Source organism: Portunus trituberculatus, chromosome 41 (assembly GCF_017591435.1).
Source record: "Portunus trituberculatus isolate SZX2019 chromosome 41, ASM1759143v1, whole genome shotgun sequence".
Classification (NCBI taxonomy): Eukaryota; Metazoa; Arthropoda; class Malacostraca; order Decapoda; family Portunidae; genus Portunus; species Portunus trituberculatus.
The window spans coordinates 6,851,448-6,871,163 of NC_059295.1; the positions used below are offsets into that span (position 1 = coordinate 6,851,448).

Sequence of the window (19,716 nt, forward strand, 5' to 3'; positions counted from 1 at the left end):
GTCTTTACTATCTTAATCCCAACATATGTTTCTCAAGCTGTATAATATCGCCAAATAATAACGAGTGAATATGAAAACGTGTCCTGGTACTGAAGGGGTTAAGGCTATGGATTGATGACCAGACACACTGCCGAGTGACACCGGCTAACTTAACTGAAGCTTATTTTTCTCTTCTCACCAGTATACATAGGATTTCCTGTATGGGAAACCTCGGGAAAAAAAAAAAAAAAAAACTTATAACACTACCTCCTTAGATGGTGCAGAAAAGTGTTCTCTATCTCTCAATATAAGCTAGGCCTAGGTTACTCTCCCCATTAAATTAAATCCTATTGAACCTGAAATTTGGTTTCTGGTTTTCAGGAACATAACCCAATTGTAAAATGAGGGAAACCTGTACTCTCTAAACTTCATTATTCTACCAATTAAGTCTTTATTTTCATTTTTCATTATCTACACTGTGGACACAATATTCTTTAAAACTTTTACTATGATGATATATTTTTCTTGCAGCAATTACAATTATATCACTTAAAAGACTGATAATCTTAAACCATAAACACAATCTATACATTTTTCTTCCAATATCACCAATCTTCATTTCATTTCCTTTTCTTTGCTCTCATGATCACTAGTATATACACACACACACACACACACAGACTAAAAAGGAAAAAGATCTTGGAGTGATCATACAGGAAAATTTGAGCCCTGAAAAACATCTAAGCAAGATATTTAGACTATCATATAAAATGTTGACTAATAAAAGTGTGGCATTTCATTACATGGATAAAGATTTGATGAAAAAAATCATCACAAGCATGATACACCCAAGGCTGGAATATGCAGCAATGGTATAGTCTCCGAGCTCTAAAAAGGATACAAGAAAATTGGAAAGGATACAGAAGATTGCTACAAAGATGGTGCTGGAATTAAAGGACCTCACATATGAAGAATGACTGAAGGAAATGGGACTGCCAACCTTACAAGATAGAAGAAAACGTGGGAACTTAATAACAATGTATAAGATAGTAAATGATATTGAAAAGATAGACAAAGACGACCTGGTGCTGTTGACAGAAGAAGATAGAAAAATGGAATGCATTGGATAATGAAGTTGTTACACCAAATAATGTGCATAACTTTAGGAAAAATTAGATAAATGGAAATATGGAGACAGGACTCTATGAGCCCCACTCGAACCCTGTACAATACAACTAGGTAAATACAAACTTTACCATTGTAGACTGATTTTTTGCCCACATCATTCTTTTTGCTGTTCTAACCACAACTGCTGTTCTAATCACAACTAACATTTTTCCAAACAGTTAATAAAAATTGCAAACTTTTCATAGGTTTAAAGATTTATATCTGTACACAAAACTGTCATAAAAAAAGAAAAAATCAAACCTTTCTATTTTCAGGAACTATGAGGTCAAGGCAGGCCTGTAGTGCTGAACCCATCTGGACTAACTGACAACGGATGGTCTCAGAGGGCAAAGACTGTAACATGGGTCCCTCAGGAAGATCTTCACGCTGTGACTCACTCAGGTCGGCACCAAAGTGAACACATTCACTTCTGTGGTCAACACGAATCTGTGGAATTAATGACAGTTAGTAAAAAAAAAAAAAAAAAAAATCAACCAGAGCCTGTATGGCGTGAAACAACTGCTGTATTTGATGGCTCATCAGATGCACCTTTTTCTCCACAAGTCTCAGGAAATGACCCTGCATCCCATGAGGACAAGGTCCAGTACTGAGACAGTAGCTGGTTGTAACACAGGCTAAAAATTCAAACCTAGACATCTTTGCCAATGTAAACACAGTGATGATAGGTACTACACCATAAAACAACTTTTTCTTTCTATGTACCAATATATAATAGGTCATATTTACTGGTAGTTCACACAGAATGACACCAAACAGAAAGAATTTACCAAGTGACCATGCACCATGTATTGTATGAACCAAAACAAACGTGGTGGGTGTCAATGATCTTGATCTTGACACAGGCAAACTTCAATGTTCTTTAGTGTGATGCCATTACTCCTTGAGGCAAGACACACTTTCATGCAATTAAAATTGCACCTATCTTTTAACATTCTTACCTTGCTTACATGTAATAAAAAAAAAATAAACAAATAAAATAAATTAAAATAAATAAATAATAAATAAATAAATAAATAAATAAATAAATAAATAAATAAACAAAATAAATAAATAAAAATAAAAAATAAATAAATATGATCATTAGCCCTGTAGTCTTTGACTCTCACAGTTACTACCAACGCCATCTACCAGGTATATGTTTACATCTCACAAGTCACAGCAGGATTGGTGTGTAGCCTACTAGACTACCAACGCCATCTACCAGGTATATGTTTACATCTCACAAGTCACAGCAGGATTGGTGTGTAGCCTACTAGCAAAGATCAAAATTTTTAAATGCAAAATATTGATATCTAATAAAGATCTTAATGCATGTGAGTCTTCAAATATCAGGTGAAATCCTTTACCTCATATTAAATCTGCTTTTATTTTTTTCTCCATTTCAATGTCTGCCAAAAGTGGATGCATTTTATGAGCCATCAAATAAAATACTAGCCTCATGATTTTACTGGTCTTGAAAAAGCTTTAACCCCTTCCCAGTGGCAAGGCAGACGAATGATCTAACAAATTAAAAATATATATATATATATATATATATATATATATATATATATATATATATATATATATACTCTACTCCCAGCAACTGCATACTCCAGATATATAGTTTCTGCCACAAAACTGAACAAACAATTGAATTGATATGTAAGTGTTGTTTGTGTTTAATTGGTAATAATATATGTCAATATATTTGTATGAAAGTTTTAGTTACTCATATCCAGGAAATGTGACCTCGATGTAATTTACTTCCAGTTTTCTTCGTATTTTTCCCATACGTACTTGTTTTGTACCAATTCATTTTTAGGCAATGTTGCTGGCGTGTGGTACAGTTCTTTCTCTGACATGATAGGCCAATAATAAAAAAATGTGTAAAAAATGCAAAACATTTCCAGTACAGTGGACTCAATACTCAAACTTTTCAATACCTGAACACAGAAGTTTGATAAAAAAAAAAAAAAAAAAAAAAAAAAAGAATGTCCACACCCATGGTTGTAAACAAAGGCTCCCTGGCATCCTCCTTTCCCCTCCGCCAGTCGTGACTTGTGCTGCCTCGGTCATCAGAATAACATTTTCCTGCATTTTATATGTAGTTTTCATTTACAAATTAGTGATAAAAATATCTGGTAATCAAATGGCTGCAACTTTGGTCATATACAAAGCTCATTATCTCTCTTCTCACAGCTGCCACTGTACCATTACGATACCGTATTACTGGTAATACCATTAATACCATACTACCAGTATACCGGTATTACTGTAATACCGATATACCGGATGCCGATGTGCTTCCCTAGTCCTGTCGTAGTCTTGAGATAAACAACAATCTTCTGCGTTGTCAGTTTTTCATTTAGAAACTTACAATGACACAAAAGAGGCTTATTTGTGGTGAAAATAAGGAATCTAATGAGAGTGCAAGTGTAAATGACCCACAGCACTCCATTAGTGGATTTACAGGAATCACATAAAGAGAAAAGTTACTAAAGACATTTTCATGGATGGTGACTCATCCTCCGGTGACCTCCGTCCTCCTCCTCCCCACCCTTCTACCCTCCTCTTCTAAGTTATCCATCACCAGCCTTCACTTACAGTATGTACAAATCAAAATTGTAAAAAAAACATTGAAATTTTTATAAACTTGCACCTCCCTCCTCCTCCTTCCCACCCTTCTACCCTCCTCTTCTAAATTATCGATCACCAGCTTTCACTTATGGTATGTACAAATCAAAATTGTTAAAAAACATTGAAATTTTTATAAACTTGAGGTTTTCCTACGATTGGAACGAATTACCTGATTTATAGGCATCAACAGTCAAACTTTTTAATGGCCATTTGGAATTAATTAAGTTTGAGTATTGTCTCCACTGTATTAGCTTATGTGCGTAGCACATTCACCATCGACAAAGCACAAGTGGTGACTGGCCTTGAGAGGTCATGTTGATCAGTTATTGGGTATTTGAGATGCCAGATAATGATTTATTTTATTAATTTTGTTACTTGTAAGGAATTGTCCATATATAGACCACGCTACAACTTAGTGCAGTAAAATAAGAACAAGTGTCCATATACAGACGATCCGACAAAAGTCCTATTTTTGAAACGTCTCTATATAGATTCTCCGCCGGGAAGGGGTTAATTGATCTATCATTGAACATATTTTCATAGCATTATCTTCTATAAAACAAATGTATTATAATTAAAAACAAGAAAATGAATAATGATCCTCACAGCTATTGGATGTTGGATAGGCATGTACAGTAAGTCCTCGTTATACGGTAAACAGTAATACTCCGCTTAACAAACAGGATAGGGGGTGTCAAAGCTGTTCGTAGAGTGAAAATTCGTTAAGCGGACGTAATTTTCCCATAGGAAATAATGGAAATAGGGGGGATGCGTTCTGGGCTGGTCCCACACACACACACACACACACACACACACACACACACACACACACATATATATATATATATATATATATATATATATATATATATACACACACGTTTGGCAGCATATTGGGCCACCGTTGTACCACTACTTTTATGATGTCATGAGTCATTGGAAGTTAGAGGAGCTACGTACAAATTCTCTCACATTCTCGCATTTATGTTCACAAAATAATATTTCTATTAACCTTGCCCTCAAGAAAGGATTGTTTTGTAATGCATAAAGTGTAATCTTAATGGAATACCAAAAAATAAAGCAGAGAGGAGATGAGCCACAGACAAAGTGGAAGACTCGCGGCGACTTGGCCGCTTCTTCTTCTTCTTGTGACCCTTTTAGCCTGCATATTGTCTTTCCCATGATATTTGTTTCCATTCCTCTATTGCCTGCTATAATGGGTATCATATCTTAGTATTCATATACGCTCATGCCACGAGGATAACCTCGACTCCGTGGCACTGAGTGACAATGAATTAGTAATGAAATACCGTGGTATTTCATTAATAATTCAATAAGTAAAATAATCTTAATATACACTAGCCAAAGGACATCCAAAAGTGAGATTACACCCATTTCCTGTGGTTGATGAGGCTGCACTATTTTCAAGCACTCACCACTCTCTTCATTCATTTTTGTTAGAGGCAGCCATTCTGATCTTCACTTAGTTCATCCACTCTAGGCATAGTCTTCTGCTTAACCTTCTACCACACACACACACACACACACACACACACACATCATACCATTTTCTTCACTAGTTTTGTCCTCCATTTTCTCAATGTACTCAAACCATCTTAACCTCTTCAATACAATGACACCTACGTAGCTGTCATGATGCACCAATAGCATATGCAATGACACTTATGTAGGCGTCATATTTAGTTTCTTTTAACTCCTACTGAATGATCCTGTATTGTCGAGGTTCTATTGCTCCTTTCACCATTCCTGTCCCCACTAGTTGAACAAATGAGTCACACAAGTTACCGCTTGCAGACCTACGTTGCATATTAGCAATGCACAGTTTTTAAGCCTCTGGTACAGAGTTTAACACATTTATCTGCCAGTCCAGCAACTCTCTCAAAACAGATTTCACCTTATCTCTTCATTTCTCTGTTCCTTCATGTTACTCTGCACATACTTCTCAAAAACTTTTGTTTCCATTACATTTAGTGCTTTCTTCTCCACTACTACCAAGACCTATGTTTCAGCACCATGCAGGATAGTGAGCATCACTATTCCCTCTAACTCCCACTTTACACTCATACCCAGTGTCCCACATCTAAAGATCTCAATTTACAAAGTAATTTTCCTCCTCCTCAACTCTTCCATCCACTGTGACTGTTCACTCTCTCTAGTAATTAATTACAGTAAACTCTTGATTAATGTGAGGCTTATGTTCCTAAAGATGTCACGTTATACAAACATAATTTTCTCATAGAAAATAATGGTAATGGTGGGCTTACATTCCTGGCCACTGGGAGAGTCTGCAAATTTTGGGCATTTTGTTGATATATATATATATATATATATATATATATATATATATATATATATATATATATATATATATATATATATATATATATATATATATAAAAGTAAAATCTTTCATGGAACACTGAAAACAAAGCCGGAAATGAGGAGGTGGTGCCACATTTGTCCACTGCCAATCAGGGTTCAAGGTTCCAGCATAGCTTTTGCAACAGAGCTGGATAGAATGGTTGTTTCTTCTTTCATTTACTATAATTGGTTCTTTCATCTAAATGTTTAATTTTCTTTTCTTTGGCTGTAGATAATTATACACTGTTATTTTTAGTAACCTTTTGTCTGAAAGATCGCAAATTTTCTGTATACCTTTTCACTGTCTCCACTATATTGTCCTGTCTGTTCTCAGATAAAAAAAAGTGGTTTAATCTCCGTCTCTTTCATGTTATATTTTTCCTTAATAGGTCTTAAACCTGCAGATTCTTACAGGAAACATTTCAGAGTTTCTAATGGTTTTCCACACATGGGACAGCTGGTGTCACTGTTGTTATAAAAATTTTGGTGTCACCCACTTCTTCCTGTGACCCCTTAAGCTTCACCACATTATGTGCATTTCCGCTCCTTCATTTCCTGCTATAATGGATATCATATCTTTGTATTCTTATATTATAATAACTCGATGGCACTGAGTGATAGTGAACTACTATTGGAATACTGCTTCCCTCAACATGAACTTTTCTCTTTGTAACTTCATCTGGTAGAAGAGGGTTCAGTGGGTATGTAATTCTCACTTATACCAAAATTTTGCTTCACTTATTGACTATATGTGAGAATAGCATGCCCCACTGACTCCTCCTCTGCCAGATGAAGTTACAAAGAGAAAAGTTTATGCAGAGGGAAGTGTTATTTTAATATTAGTTCACTACCACCCAGTGATCCTTATGGTGAGATCATATATGAATACAAAGATATGATATCCATTATAGCAAGCAATAGAGGAGCAGAAATGCATATATTGCAGTGAAAGCGAAGTAAGCTTAAGGGGTCACAAGAAGAAGAAGAAGAAAAAGAAGCACCCGACACCAATCGGCAGAGAAAAAAATGTGGTGCCTCATACTCAGCTATTTTGTTTTTGATGTTGCAAGATTTAAATCAATGCTTCATAAAACAATCCCTTATTGGTGGTAAAGCTTGTAAAAAGCTCATAAAAATGTTTTATGACTATTTACTGTATATACAAGACAGTAACACCTCTTCAGCAGGTGGTGTTACTAACACTCTACTAACAGCCTAGCTACCCTATATGTTGATGGATACTATTTTGTGGCTGAAAGTGGCTCCATTTACTGTTAAGTTTCTTGGATCACTGCCCAGAGCTTCTCAGTGTGGTTCCCACCAGAAGCAGCATGGGTGTGTGTAATGTCATCAAGTCAAGTTAATCCATGTAAAACCAAATAAATCACGTCATTTAATCATATCTCCTTAAATATTGTCACGTTATATTGAAATCGCGTTAATCAAGAGCGGACTGTACTTTACTTTTCCCAACATTCACTTTCAGCTTCATCCTTCAACAAATACACCCAAACTCCTCCACTAGTCTTTTCAGCTTCCCTTCTGAGTCAGCCATTAGAGCTGTATCATCCACAATAAGTAATGACTTGGATCCCATACCCTTTCTTCAAATAAATGTCAAAATCATAGAGCATCAAAGATAAAATTAGTCATTCATAAATGTTCACAATTACAACATAATTTTTCATGTATTGTTACCTGTAGGTCATTATGGCGCACTAGGTCAACAAGAATACGCTCTAGGTGGAAGCCAGTGACAAAGACACTGAGTTCAAGCAAGCGTTTGAAGGTGATGGATTGGTACAGCTGTGCCACTTGTTTCACCAGACGTGTAATGGTCATCTCCTGCAGTGCTGGCACATACTGGGTCAGTCCTGTGAATGGCAAATGCATAACCTCAAAGGAGACATTTAGTGCAGAAACAATCACTACCTGTAACAAATTTTCCAACATGGAGACAAAGAAGTAAATTACAGTCGTGACAATAATCACAAAATTACCACTCTGATACCTCGTGCTTAGTCCAAGTACTGTACTCTTGTTAAAAATTCAAGGAAACACCCATTCTCTAACAAGTAAAACCATAAACTAAATCTACGTACAACTACAAAAGGGATAATATTCAACAAATACATAATTAATGACAGCCTCATATTTTGGAGAGAGAGAGAGAGAGAGAGAGAGAGAGAGAGAGAGAGAGAGAGAGAGAGAGAGAGAGAGAGAGAGAGAGAGAGAGAGAAACAGCATACTAACCAAGCTCAGGATGCTCCTGTATCCATTCTATGTTGTTCTGCATTCTCACACACAAATTAAGAGGATCAAATTCCACTTCCATTAGTCTGTATAGGTTTTGCAACTCCTGAGGTACTGCTGATACAACGTTGAACCGGATCAAGTCGCTGGAGAAGACATTAGTTTAATGAGATGCAGATTCCTTTTTTGTCATGTTAAGACACAATTGATAGTACAGTTGAGACTCAATACTTGAACGTCTTAATAGTCGAACGCAAAAGTTTGTTTTAATACTCGAAAAAATATCTGGTAGTCAAATGTCTGCACATGTGGTTGTAAAGAAGGGCTCCTGGTCTCTCTCTTCCCCACTCCACCACTTGACTTGCCATGGTCTTGAGAATACCATTCTTCTCCTGCATTCTGTCTGTAGCTTTTAATTTAGAAACTTACAATGGCACCAAAGAGGCTTATTAGTGGTGAAAATATCTGGTACTCGAACGAAAACAAAACTCTGGCCTCTCCCTCCCTGCCGCTGCCAGTTGTCCTGTTCTGATACCAGTAATACCGGAGCTAAAATACCGGTGTTCTGGTATACCAGATACCGGTGCACTCATCCTCCAACGAATAACTTCCCTCCTCCTCCTCTCCTTTTCTACATTATCCATCACCACTCTTCACTTATGGTATGTAAAAAATCAAAATTATAATATTTACATTGAAATTTTTGTAAACTTAAGGTTTTCCCAAGGTTAGAACGAATGACCTTATTCACAGGTATTGGTAGTCGAACATGTTAATACTCGAACAGCCATTTGGAACGAATTAAGCTAAAGTATTGAGTCTCCACAATACTAAAGAATACATGTTCAAAAGATCAACTGATTAAAACTGTTAAAACATAACCTTACCGAATAAGAGAGACTCGGGTTGGTGGCTTAGGCAGAGAAAGGAGAGTGGCCAGCTTGTCAATCTTCTCCAAAGCTGACTTTTCGGTTTCAATAAACCTGTCAAACTCAGGATGTGCAGATGGCAGAGGAATAGCAAGTGTTGCAATGAGCACAATGGATGCACGCTTACCCACCTCCTCCGCTGTTGAATTAGATAAATCATGTATAAGAATATATAAAACAATAATAATGAGAAAATCATTTGTCCATTCATCTTCGACACTAAAAAAAAAAAAAAAAAAAAAAAAAAAAAAAACACATTCAAATAAGAAAACGAAAAAAAATGTAATCTACAATGCGACACATGGTTTACAAACTTCAAGCCCAAATACCTGTAATATTCTTCTTCTGATCCCTAAGCAGCTGGAAGAGCTTGAAGAGTGCAGCTGCATGGAAGAGCATATTGCCAGCTTTCCAGAAGACCAGTGATAGTTTCTGGTAGTAAGAGGCCATGACATGGGGTTTGGGCATCTTCTTGGATTTGTTCATGAGGTCTGAAATATCTTCTATAGCCTTGTAGGCCTCCTGCCACAGTTCCATCTTGATAGCGTAATTCAGTTGCTCCAACCGGGTCTCCAGGTTCATCTTAAAATTAAGGTCGTTTTTGGTGCATTTACAAAATACAGATGTTGACATCAGAGGCACAACACTGGATAAATTTTGATATTATCAGTCTTCAAACAGGGAATAAAGAAAATAATGTTTGGCATAAAATAACAAATAATTCATCATGAATTTTTGAGACCAAAGATGAAAGCATGTTGAATGAAGTACAAAGTGCATGAAAAATTTTTCATTCTGAATACTGCAATTATAATCAAGAAAACAAGCTGAACTATGATTTATGAATTTCCTATACTTTTTAACCATTGTAAATTAATCTATTTAACTCTTTTGAATCTTGCATTACCTGCTGGGTCTCTGGATTGTTGAGATTGACTGCCGTGGCTGAACCCTGCTGTTTCTGGATATGTGATAAGTGAGTCCGCAGGTTATCACACAGCTTGCGGAATTCTGTCTTGCGGCTGTATTTCTCACAAAACTTGAAAGCCTGAAAAGTAAAAATGTAAGTAAATTTTGGAAATGTCTAAATGAAATGTACATGGCTAGTTGTGATGTGATTCTACTCTTAGGATATTGTATGGTGGATTACAAGACTTCATTCCTACTGCAGGCCAACAGGGGGGACACCCCAAAAGGGACTGTTGGCCTGGTATATAAAATCAAAACAATTTCTATCATCCAGTTATGACCACTTAGGTAAGGTGCAGATATGTCACTTTTAATAACACAAATTAATCCATAATCTATCTATATACAAGGCTGAGATTCCCTTCGAAGCAGTGATAGTCAATATAAGATGAAAACTAAATATATTTATGCATTACTCTTTTCTCTTGAATTTTCACATTAGAAAGCTTAAAAAACTTGCTACAGATGAAGAAAACATCTTGAAAAGACTTTCATTTACTCACTTGTTTGGCAATGTCATGATACAAACGTTCCACACGGGAGTTCGTTCTTAGCAGCTCCAGGCACTGGCGGTAACTCTCCCACAGGAACTTGACCCAAGGAGTCAGGATAGTTCGATCACTTCGGTCCTGATGAAATGAAAAGGAGTAATGTAATGCCAGGGTGATTGTGTTGCTATGCATAAACTGAAGTGAAACAAAATCCATCATGAAAGACTCTTCGAAACGAATTACAAAAAGACATTACAACAAACTATACTGCTCAACATATTATTGGACTGACCAAGCTGAATTGCTAAATTGTTATGAAAAAAAAGAGAAAAAAAAAATAATAAATCCTAAAGACATTAAATTCTCATGCATTGTTATTGAGCCACTCGATGTAGCAACATAGTGGATGAAACTTATAAACCCATAGTTACCAATGCTGATCAGTTACCCTTAAGATCCTGATGAGGAAGGATGTACACTGTGAGTGCTTTGAGTGTGCCCTTCTCTTGACCTCAAGAGCCCCTTTTCCTTAATTATCTGGTGTTGTTATAATGGGCTCTGGTAGGGATTTATCACAGGAAACTATTGCCCAGTTCATAGCCATGAGGAAAAATAGCTGAACAAGTTGGGGTATGCTGTTGTAGTGTATGGTGCTGGGTTGCCAGGTTTAACTGGCATGGCAGCACCACCACTCCTCAGAAACAAAGGCCTGGCAGGAAACCTAAGACTGGAAAAAAGAGCCCAGGCAATCATAAAACATCAAATTGAAATCTGACATTTTGTGACTGTCTAGGCCCTTTTTTTCCAGTCTGATGTTTTCTCCAAAGCTTTTCTTTCTGAGTAGGAGTGGTTGTGCTGTGACATCCTAGTTAAACCTAGCAACCCAGTGCCATACACCAGTGGAATACCCCAACTTATTTAGCTATTTGTTTAATTGTGCAGCCACTTTTCCTCATGGCTATGATCTGGGCAATAGTTTCCTGTGATAAATCCTTGCCAGAGCCCATAATAACAACATTGGATAATTTAGATGAAGGGGCAATGGGTGTCAAGAGAAGGGCACACTTGGAGAACTTGTGGCATACAACCTTCCTCACTGGGATCTCAAGGGCAACCAACCATCATTGGTAATAGTGGGTTTATAAGACAGACTCACTACACAACATTGGGCAGTTCAATAATATGGCTTGAAAATTCAATTCTCTTAAGGTTCCTTCTTTTTTGCCATAATACTGGATTAACTCAGCCAAGTCAGTCCAATATTATGTTGAGCACTGCATTCATGGCCCAACTGAAAAAGTCTATATTGGTATTGGATCATATTTCAAGAGTAGCAAAATACTGAGGAAACTATAAGCCATGTCATAAAGCAAAAAAAAAAAAAAATAAATAAAATAAAAATAAAATAAAATAAAATAAAATAAAATAAAATAAAAAAAAAAACAGAACAGATAATTTTGGAGTACATATGGCATACATAACATCACTGAAACAGAAATAGGCCACGGGAACACCCATGATTTACAGACCAAAGTAGCATAAGTAAGCTTAAGAAGTGCCTGCCATAAGGATAAAAATGCTGATAAGTACCTACTGGATGAAAAGTTAGTCTTGCCTGGGAAAAAAAAAAAAAAAAAAAAAAAAAAAAAAAAATCAACTTGCAGAGGTACTTTTGTCACTCAACTAATTCCTTATCAAAAGTTACCTGAGCATCTTCCCCAGAGACTGCAGAGAGAAGAATCTCCTCAGGGGTAGCCAGATTGTCCAAGTCATCAATGTCCACCACAGCTTGATGGCTCTCCTTGCGTGCGGCCTCTGTCCGCTCATCAGCTAGGGACAGGTAATGACGCACCACAGTTTCCAAGGAGGACACGTTCACCTATAAAAAGTAACAAGTTTCATTAGAAATCATAAATCAACTGTGTACCCATCAAGAACATGGTATTTACCAAATTTACCAGTGCATTAGATACAAGTGTGGGAGAGAGAGAGAGAGAGAGAGAGAGAGAGAGAGAGAGAGAGAGAGAGAGAGAGAGAGAGAGAGAGAGAGAGAAGTGTAATGCCATCATATCATCAAATGAGATGATGCACAGAATGCAATAGCTGAAGTGATCCAAGTTCTCATGATCCATTTCTATCAAAATTTTGCTCAAATTTATGTATGGCCTTTGCACACTCCGTTTCATCAAGTTTATTCCACACTGCTATACATACTGTTCTGATATTTCTAAGTACTGTAGATTATAGGTTTCTCCTGTGATCTTGTTAGTATGCTTTTCAAACATACTGTTGGAAATGCTTCCTCCCAGGTCCTTTTCTTCTGTCCTTTTATTAGTTTCTTCATTTTCCCAGGTAATAAGTACCTTTTGTTCTCCTAGCACTCCTTCCAAACTCCATCATACTACATTTCTTAGCATTAAACTCCATGTTCCATTTCAATGACCATTCATGTATTTTCAATAAGTCTTGATTTAGTGCTTCACAGTCCTCCTGATTTGAGACTCTCCTCATGATCTTTGCATCATCAGCAAAGAGAATTATGTAGCTAGTTACTCCTTCCGGCATGTCGTTAACATAAACAGTAAACATGATTGGTGATAGTAATGAGCCTTGCAGTACTCCACTTATTACTTATCTCCAATTTGACTTTCCATCTCTGACAACTGTCCTCATTTCTCTAGCTGTCAAAAAGTCAGTCATCCACCTTAAAAATTATCCTCCCAGTCCTCCAATACCTTTCAATTTCCATATTAACCTTTTGTATGGTAATTTGTCAAAATCTTTTTTAAGATCCAAGTATATGCAATCAGCTAATCCATCTCTCATTCAAAATATCCATTACTCTTGAGAAAAAAATTAACGATTAGTTGTACAGGATCTCCCTTCCTGGAACCCAAATTGTTTCTCCGTTATCACTATGTTCTCTTCCAGGAATTTCACCCACCTGTTCTTGATTATTCTCTTGCAAATTTTGACTACCACACTTGTCAGTGATACTGGTTGATAATTTAATGGGTCTTCCTTGTTCCTGACCTTGAAGATTGGGATAATATCTGCCTGTTTCCATTCCTTGGGTAAAGTTCCTTCCAACAAGGTGGTGCTGATGATATTGTGGATCATCTTAGCTAGTTGTGAGCTGCATTCTTTTAAAACCCAGTTTGATATCCCATCATCTCTCATTGCTTTCCTTACTACCAGTTTATCCAAATTATTCTGTATTTCCTCTACTGTTGTTTTGACTTCCTCCAAACCTATCCTATTTACTGTACTTATCCTTTCTGCCTTGAACTCATTTTCTTTAGTGAACACAGAGTGGAAGTATTCATTAAACACTTTAGCCAACTCTTTTGGATCTTCAATTGTTTCTCCTTCCACCTTTACTCAACTGGTATCTTCTTTGTGCTTCATCTTACTGTTGATATATCTGAAGAATAGTTTTGGTTGGTCTTTACATTTGTTCACAATATCTACTTCATAGTTTCTTTGCTCAATTCGATGAAATGTAACGTAAACATTCCTTTTAAATATATAATTGGTCCACAGGTCAAATTTATTTTTCCTTCACTTGCTCCATGCTTTCTCCCTCTCCAGTCTGGCTATAGCATATTTCTTATTGTACCACTCTTTGATCTATGTATTCAGCATTGCCCTCTTGGGTACCCATTCCTTTATTCCCTTACTGTATATTTCCATGAAGCTGGCCCACTTTACTTCAATGTCATCTGCCTCCATAACTCCCTCAAAGAAGCTACTGAGCTGTCCAAGGCTGGCCTTGCTATTTTAACCACTCACTCATTTCTCTTGCTTTTACTTTTATCTACAGTCGCACCATAAAGTTTGGGCGCCAGATGTAAACAACTGTGACCTTTAAATACAGTATACATTTAAATGGTACATGACATACCTTATTTGCCAAGAGATTTTCCTTTGAGCTTGATGACAGTCTACAAATGATGGATGGATTTTGGTTTAGGTGCCGCAAAATCTCCAAATGATGCTTCTTGCCAGTTTTTCTATATGATTGGGAATAATATTGTCCCAAATATACTGTATTTCTATTTTTAGCTTTGCTACAGTCAAAGTGTCATGACCCTGAAGCAGGTTTTTAATATGCCACATGTGCTCTATGGAATTCAGGTCTGGTGAATCACGATCCTGAAGCTGCTTTTTAAAGATATGCCACATGTGCTCTATGGGTTTCAGGTCTGGTGAATTCCTGGGCCACTTTTTTAAGTAGTTTACACCAGCCTTCTAACCACTGGGTAACAGACTGAGCCATGTGAGCAGGAGCTCCATCTTGCATAAACCAACTAGTGTTATACTTTTCAAAACTTTCAGGCACGTTATCACACAATAACTTGAAATAACTGTGCTGATTTATACTCTCATTTTTTCAAGAAACACTAAATTGCCAATTCCACCAAGTGCAAAGCAACCCCACACTATAACACCTGGAGCATGTTTTACCACATTAGTTGTATAGCGTGGGTCATTGGGGTCAAACCCTCTGGGGCACCTAACACGCTTGGATCTGCAGCCCGACAAGACCACAAATGTTGACCCTTCACTCCACAAGACTTGGTCCCAGTCTTCTAGGGTCCAATCCTTATATTTCTTACAAAAAGCTATGCGATCATGCATGTTTTTTTGCACTTAGAAAGGGAAGAACTTTGGCACAACTACAATATTTTAAACCTTTGAGTGAATGATCAGAGATACATCTTGCAGACACATCCTGAAGCAGTAAAGGATTACCATTTCCTTGCAATTAAAGTCACCCATCATAGTTATGATTTTACTCTTTTCAAATAGTCTCTGTAAACATTTTCTGGTATCATTAAACATGTTCCCATATTCTTCATTTCCTCGAGTTTGTTCTACACAGGACATAAACAATGGCAGAGTTCCTTTTTCTTTCTCCTTGAATTCATACTCGTGTTTGCAGCACTTCAGCACTCCCTTCTCCATAAGCTATTTCATCTACCTGCAGCTCTTCCTTTATAAGTAATATCACTTTTTTTTTTTTTTTTTTTCCTCTATTCTTCTTCCATATATTGTAGCAATTTTCCCCAATATCCAATGCTTCAAGTCCTCCATACAATTTTGTGTCAATTAATCCCATGATGTCAAGGTTGTTTTCTCTTAAATAATCATTCAATTATTTTTGCCATTAATATACCATTTACCTTTGTGTATGCAACTTTTAATACTCTTCCTCTTTCATAATGATACTTATTTCCCTTTTGTTCACCTTCCTTGTGTACCACTTCCTCAGTCTCAGTCTTTGACCTTCCAGTAGTAGCATCCTCTCTTCTACTGTTTGTTTAAGATTTTTTTCTTTGACTGTTTCCCATAGCTGCCTGAGATTAGGTCTTTCATCTTCATTTAGATTGCATCTCAACCATACATTTTTACACACTACTTTCCTTCCCAGTCTCCAAGAGCCTGCCAGGATTTCCTCAGCATCTGCTAGCAATCTTATTCTAATCTTTAATGGACATGGTTTCCCTCCTTTTATTTTCCCAGTTTAAACTTCTTCAATTTCTTTGCTCGATCTCTTGCCTTCTTCTTCATCATTCTTCACCTCTCACCACTTTCTCAGCCTGGTTTTTCTCATATTCTTCTCTTTCATGTCTAATTGGCAAAACTTTTTCATTTAATCCAAAGACAACAAAACTTTTTCTTTTTCACAGTATCCCTAACCAAATTTTCCATCTCCTTAATTACCTTTACTACTGTTTTGGCAATCTCCTGTTCCCTTCCCTTAGCCATTTTTTCTATAATCTTTTTAAAACTACTTCCTGCTGATCTTGGTCCATCTTCCAATGACTTTGCTTTTCACTTATTTTCCTCAAATGATCTTCATCATCTTCCATTTTCTTTTCATTAGCACAAACTTTGTTCTTCAGGTCATCATAGTTTTTCTTCAGCACTTCAGTGTTTGCCTTCATGATCTCACTGTCCTTTCCCATGAATTTTAGCCTAGCCATTAGTTCTTTCACTAGGTCCTCCAGGTATATGACCCTCTTCCTCAATAGACTCTCTCTAGTGTTTCGGTCATCAAACCTGTCTTTCAGTCTGAAGCCTGAGAAATCATGTTTAGGAAATTCAACTCTACCACTGAGTGCAAACAAACACTCCCTGCCTTCGTCCATTTTGGATCTCACTTTGTTTCTTGCTCCTTTTTCCATGTCATTGACATCTTAACCCTGCCACCTACACGGGACAGTACTAAAACAACCTTTAGTTAACACTCTAGGCAAAAGTTATTCTTAATGGCTTGAAATAATATCAGAACAGAGCACAGTGTGAATGTCTGTCTCATATGATCTTGGTCACACACACACACACACACACACACACACACACACACACACACACACACACACACACACACACACACACACACACACCGTGTAGTGTAGTGGTTTGCATGCTCGACTCTGTCGAGAGGGCGGGTTCGAATCCCGGCGCGGCAAGGCAAATGGGCAAGCCTCTTAATGTGTAGCCCCTGTTCACCTAACAGTAAATAGGTACGGGATGTAACTCGAGGGGTTGTGGCCTCGCTTTCCCAGTGTGTGGAGTGTGTTGTGGTCTCAGTCCTACCCGAAGAATGGTTTATGAGCTCTGAGCTCGCTCCGTAATGGGGAAGACTGGCTAGGTGACCAGCAGGCGACCGAGGTGAATTACACACACACACACACACACACACACACACACACACACACACACACACACACGTGTGTGTATTTACCTAGTTGTAGTTTTACAGGGCCTGGGCTTTATGCTCGTGTGGCCTCGTCTCCATATCTACACTTATCCAATCTTACTTTAAAATATGCACAATCTTTGCAGACACTACTTCTTCATTCAAACTGTTCCACGTCTCAACACATCTTTGCGGGAAACTATACTTTTTAATATCTTTTACACATCTTCCCTTCCTCAGCTTCTTACTATGCGATCTTGTGCTTTGACTGGCATATTCTTCTCATAGGATCAGATACTCATTGTCCACTTGGTCCATTCCGTTTATCAATTTATAAACTTGTATGAGATCCCCTCTCTCCCTTCTCTGCTCCAATGTTGGAAGATCCATAGCCTTTAGTCTCTCCTCATATGTCATCCCTTCAAGTTCTGGGACCATTCTTGTAGCCATTTTTTGTAGTCTCTCCAGCTTCCTTATGTGTTTCTTTTTGTGAGGGGTCCACACTACTCCTGCATATTCCAATCTGGGTCTTATTATAGTACTTATCAGTTTCTTCATCATTTCTTTGTCCATGTAGTGAAATGCTATTCCAATATTCCTTAGCAAATTATATGTCTCTCTGAAAATTCTATCAATATGGCTTGCCAGTTGATTATTTTCTTCCATCGTCACTCCCAAATCCTTTTCCTTTTTTTACTTTCTCCAGTTCTACTCCATCTCCCATCTTATAGATTCCAACTGGTCATCTTTCACTCTTTCCCATTTCCATGACATGGCTTTTGTCCACATTGAATTCCATCTCCCACTTTTTACTCCATTCCCAGATCTTATTTAGGTCTTGCAGTATTTCACAATCCTCTTTTTGTTTTATAACTCTGTACAGTTTCCCATTGTCCGCAAACAGATTTATGTAGCTGTTCACTCCTTCTGGCATGTCGTTTAAATAAATGAGAAAAAGTATTGGTGCCAATACTGTGTGTGTGTGTGTGTGTGTTTTGTCCTTACATCCAGTGATGTAGCTGTGTGGCAGTGCAGTGCTGCCACAGTGTGATGTGTCAGTGTGTGTAGTTTCCCTTACTTAATGTGATGTTCTAACTATAGAAATAAGGAATATCATTACCTGAGGAATTTTTCATCCATCTATTCATATGTGCTAGTTTAACAATAACAAATAATACTTACACTCTGAAAAATGTTCCTATACTGGTACAACCCTTCCTTGGCCAGGTGAGACTTCTTGAGGTCAACACACAGCTCCAAATACTTGAACATAATGGGCTCCAACAACTTCTCTGAGTAGGTGTTGCGCATTTTGCCACGCTTGATGACCTCATAAAGGACCTCGAGGGCCCTGTTGGGTTTCCCAACATCAATGAATTCTGTAACATGTAAATAAGCATGTTATAGTACACACGACAGTGATGACCAAAGACAAGTGGCCTAAATATTTCAAGTGTACAGCAGAAAATACAGAGTAATTACATACTAATACATATTCACAATGCAATTTTCAATTGTGTGGTCATAACAATTTTCGTTCAAAGCTTCCAATGTAAACCTGAGAACTTAAACCTGACTACATTTGGGATAAATAAGTCACTAGGATACCTAGTTCAAAACTTCCAATGTAAACCTGAGAACTTAAACCTGACTACAGTTTTAAAATAAAAGGCATTATTTTTACCTGTAGGGAAATTGAATGTCACTACTTTCATTTCAGAATTCAAAGATATCTTTTGTCCACAACTTTTTCTTTTAATATCCTACTCCAAATGTTGGAGGCCTTTTTCTCATATGATATTTACTTGATTATCATACTTGAGACACAAAACTATAAAAGGACAAAAATAAAACCTGAGAAATACACACAACCAACTTTTTAGCTTCCCTGTGTGTACATGATCCTACCAACCTGTTGTCCTTTCTAACCATTTGAAAAAGAGGGGTGGTTGATTTGTTGTGCAAATTTGATGCGGTCAAGGCATCAACACTGCTATTAAGAGATCATTCCATAAATATTAAAGGTATATATATCTACATAATGGCTGTTCTTAAGAACCCCCTTGAAGGATGATTGTGAAAGTTTCATAGGGTAGCAACTGACAACCTTACAAAGGACAGCCAGGAAACATACTATACTCTATTCAAGAAGTTTAAAAACCTAAGCTCCTCCTACAAGGTGAATCATTTCCATTCT

The 19,716-nt window shown here is 37.2% G+C and overlaps 1 protein-coding gene across 1 annotated transcript in view; it reads right to left on the bottom strand.

The window, feature by feature from the left end:
* Positions 1–19,716, bottom strand: part of LOC123516821 (eukaryotic translation initiation factor 3 subunit A-like) — a 29,401-nt gene that overhangs the window by 5,716 nt on the left and 3,969 nt on the right. Inside the window, exons 2-10 of the mRNA XM_045276529.1 lie at positions 18,702–18,898; positions 12,516–12,689; positions 10,823–10,948; positions 10,258–10,398; positions 9,680–9,932; positions 9,309–9,489; positions 8,422–8,567; positions 7,867–8,042; positions 1,408–1,593 (exon numbers count right to left, since the gene is read on the bottom strand). Of these exons, the coding sequence (XP_045132464.1) occupies positions 1,408–1,593; positions 7,867–8,042; positions 8,422–8,567; positions 9,309–9,489; positions 9,680–9,932; positions 10,258–10,398; positions 10,823–10,948; positions 12,516–12,689; positions 18,702–18,898 (1,580 nt within the window). The remainder of the gene's footprint in view (positions 1–1,407; positions 1,594–7,866; positions 8,043–8,421; positions 8,568–9,308; positions 9,490–9,679; positions 9,933–10,257; positions 10,399–10,822; positions 10,949–12,515; positions 12,690–18,701; positions 18,899–19,716) is intronic.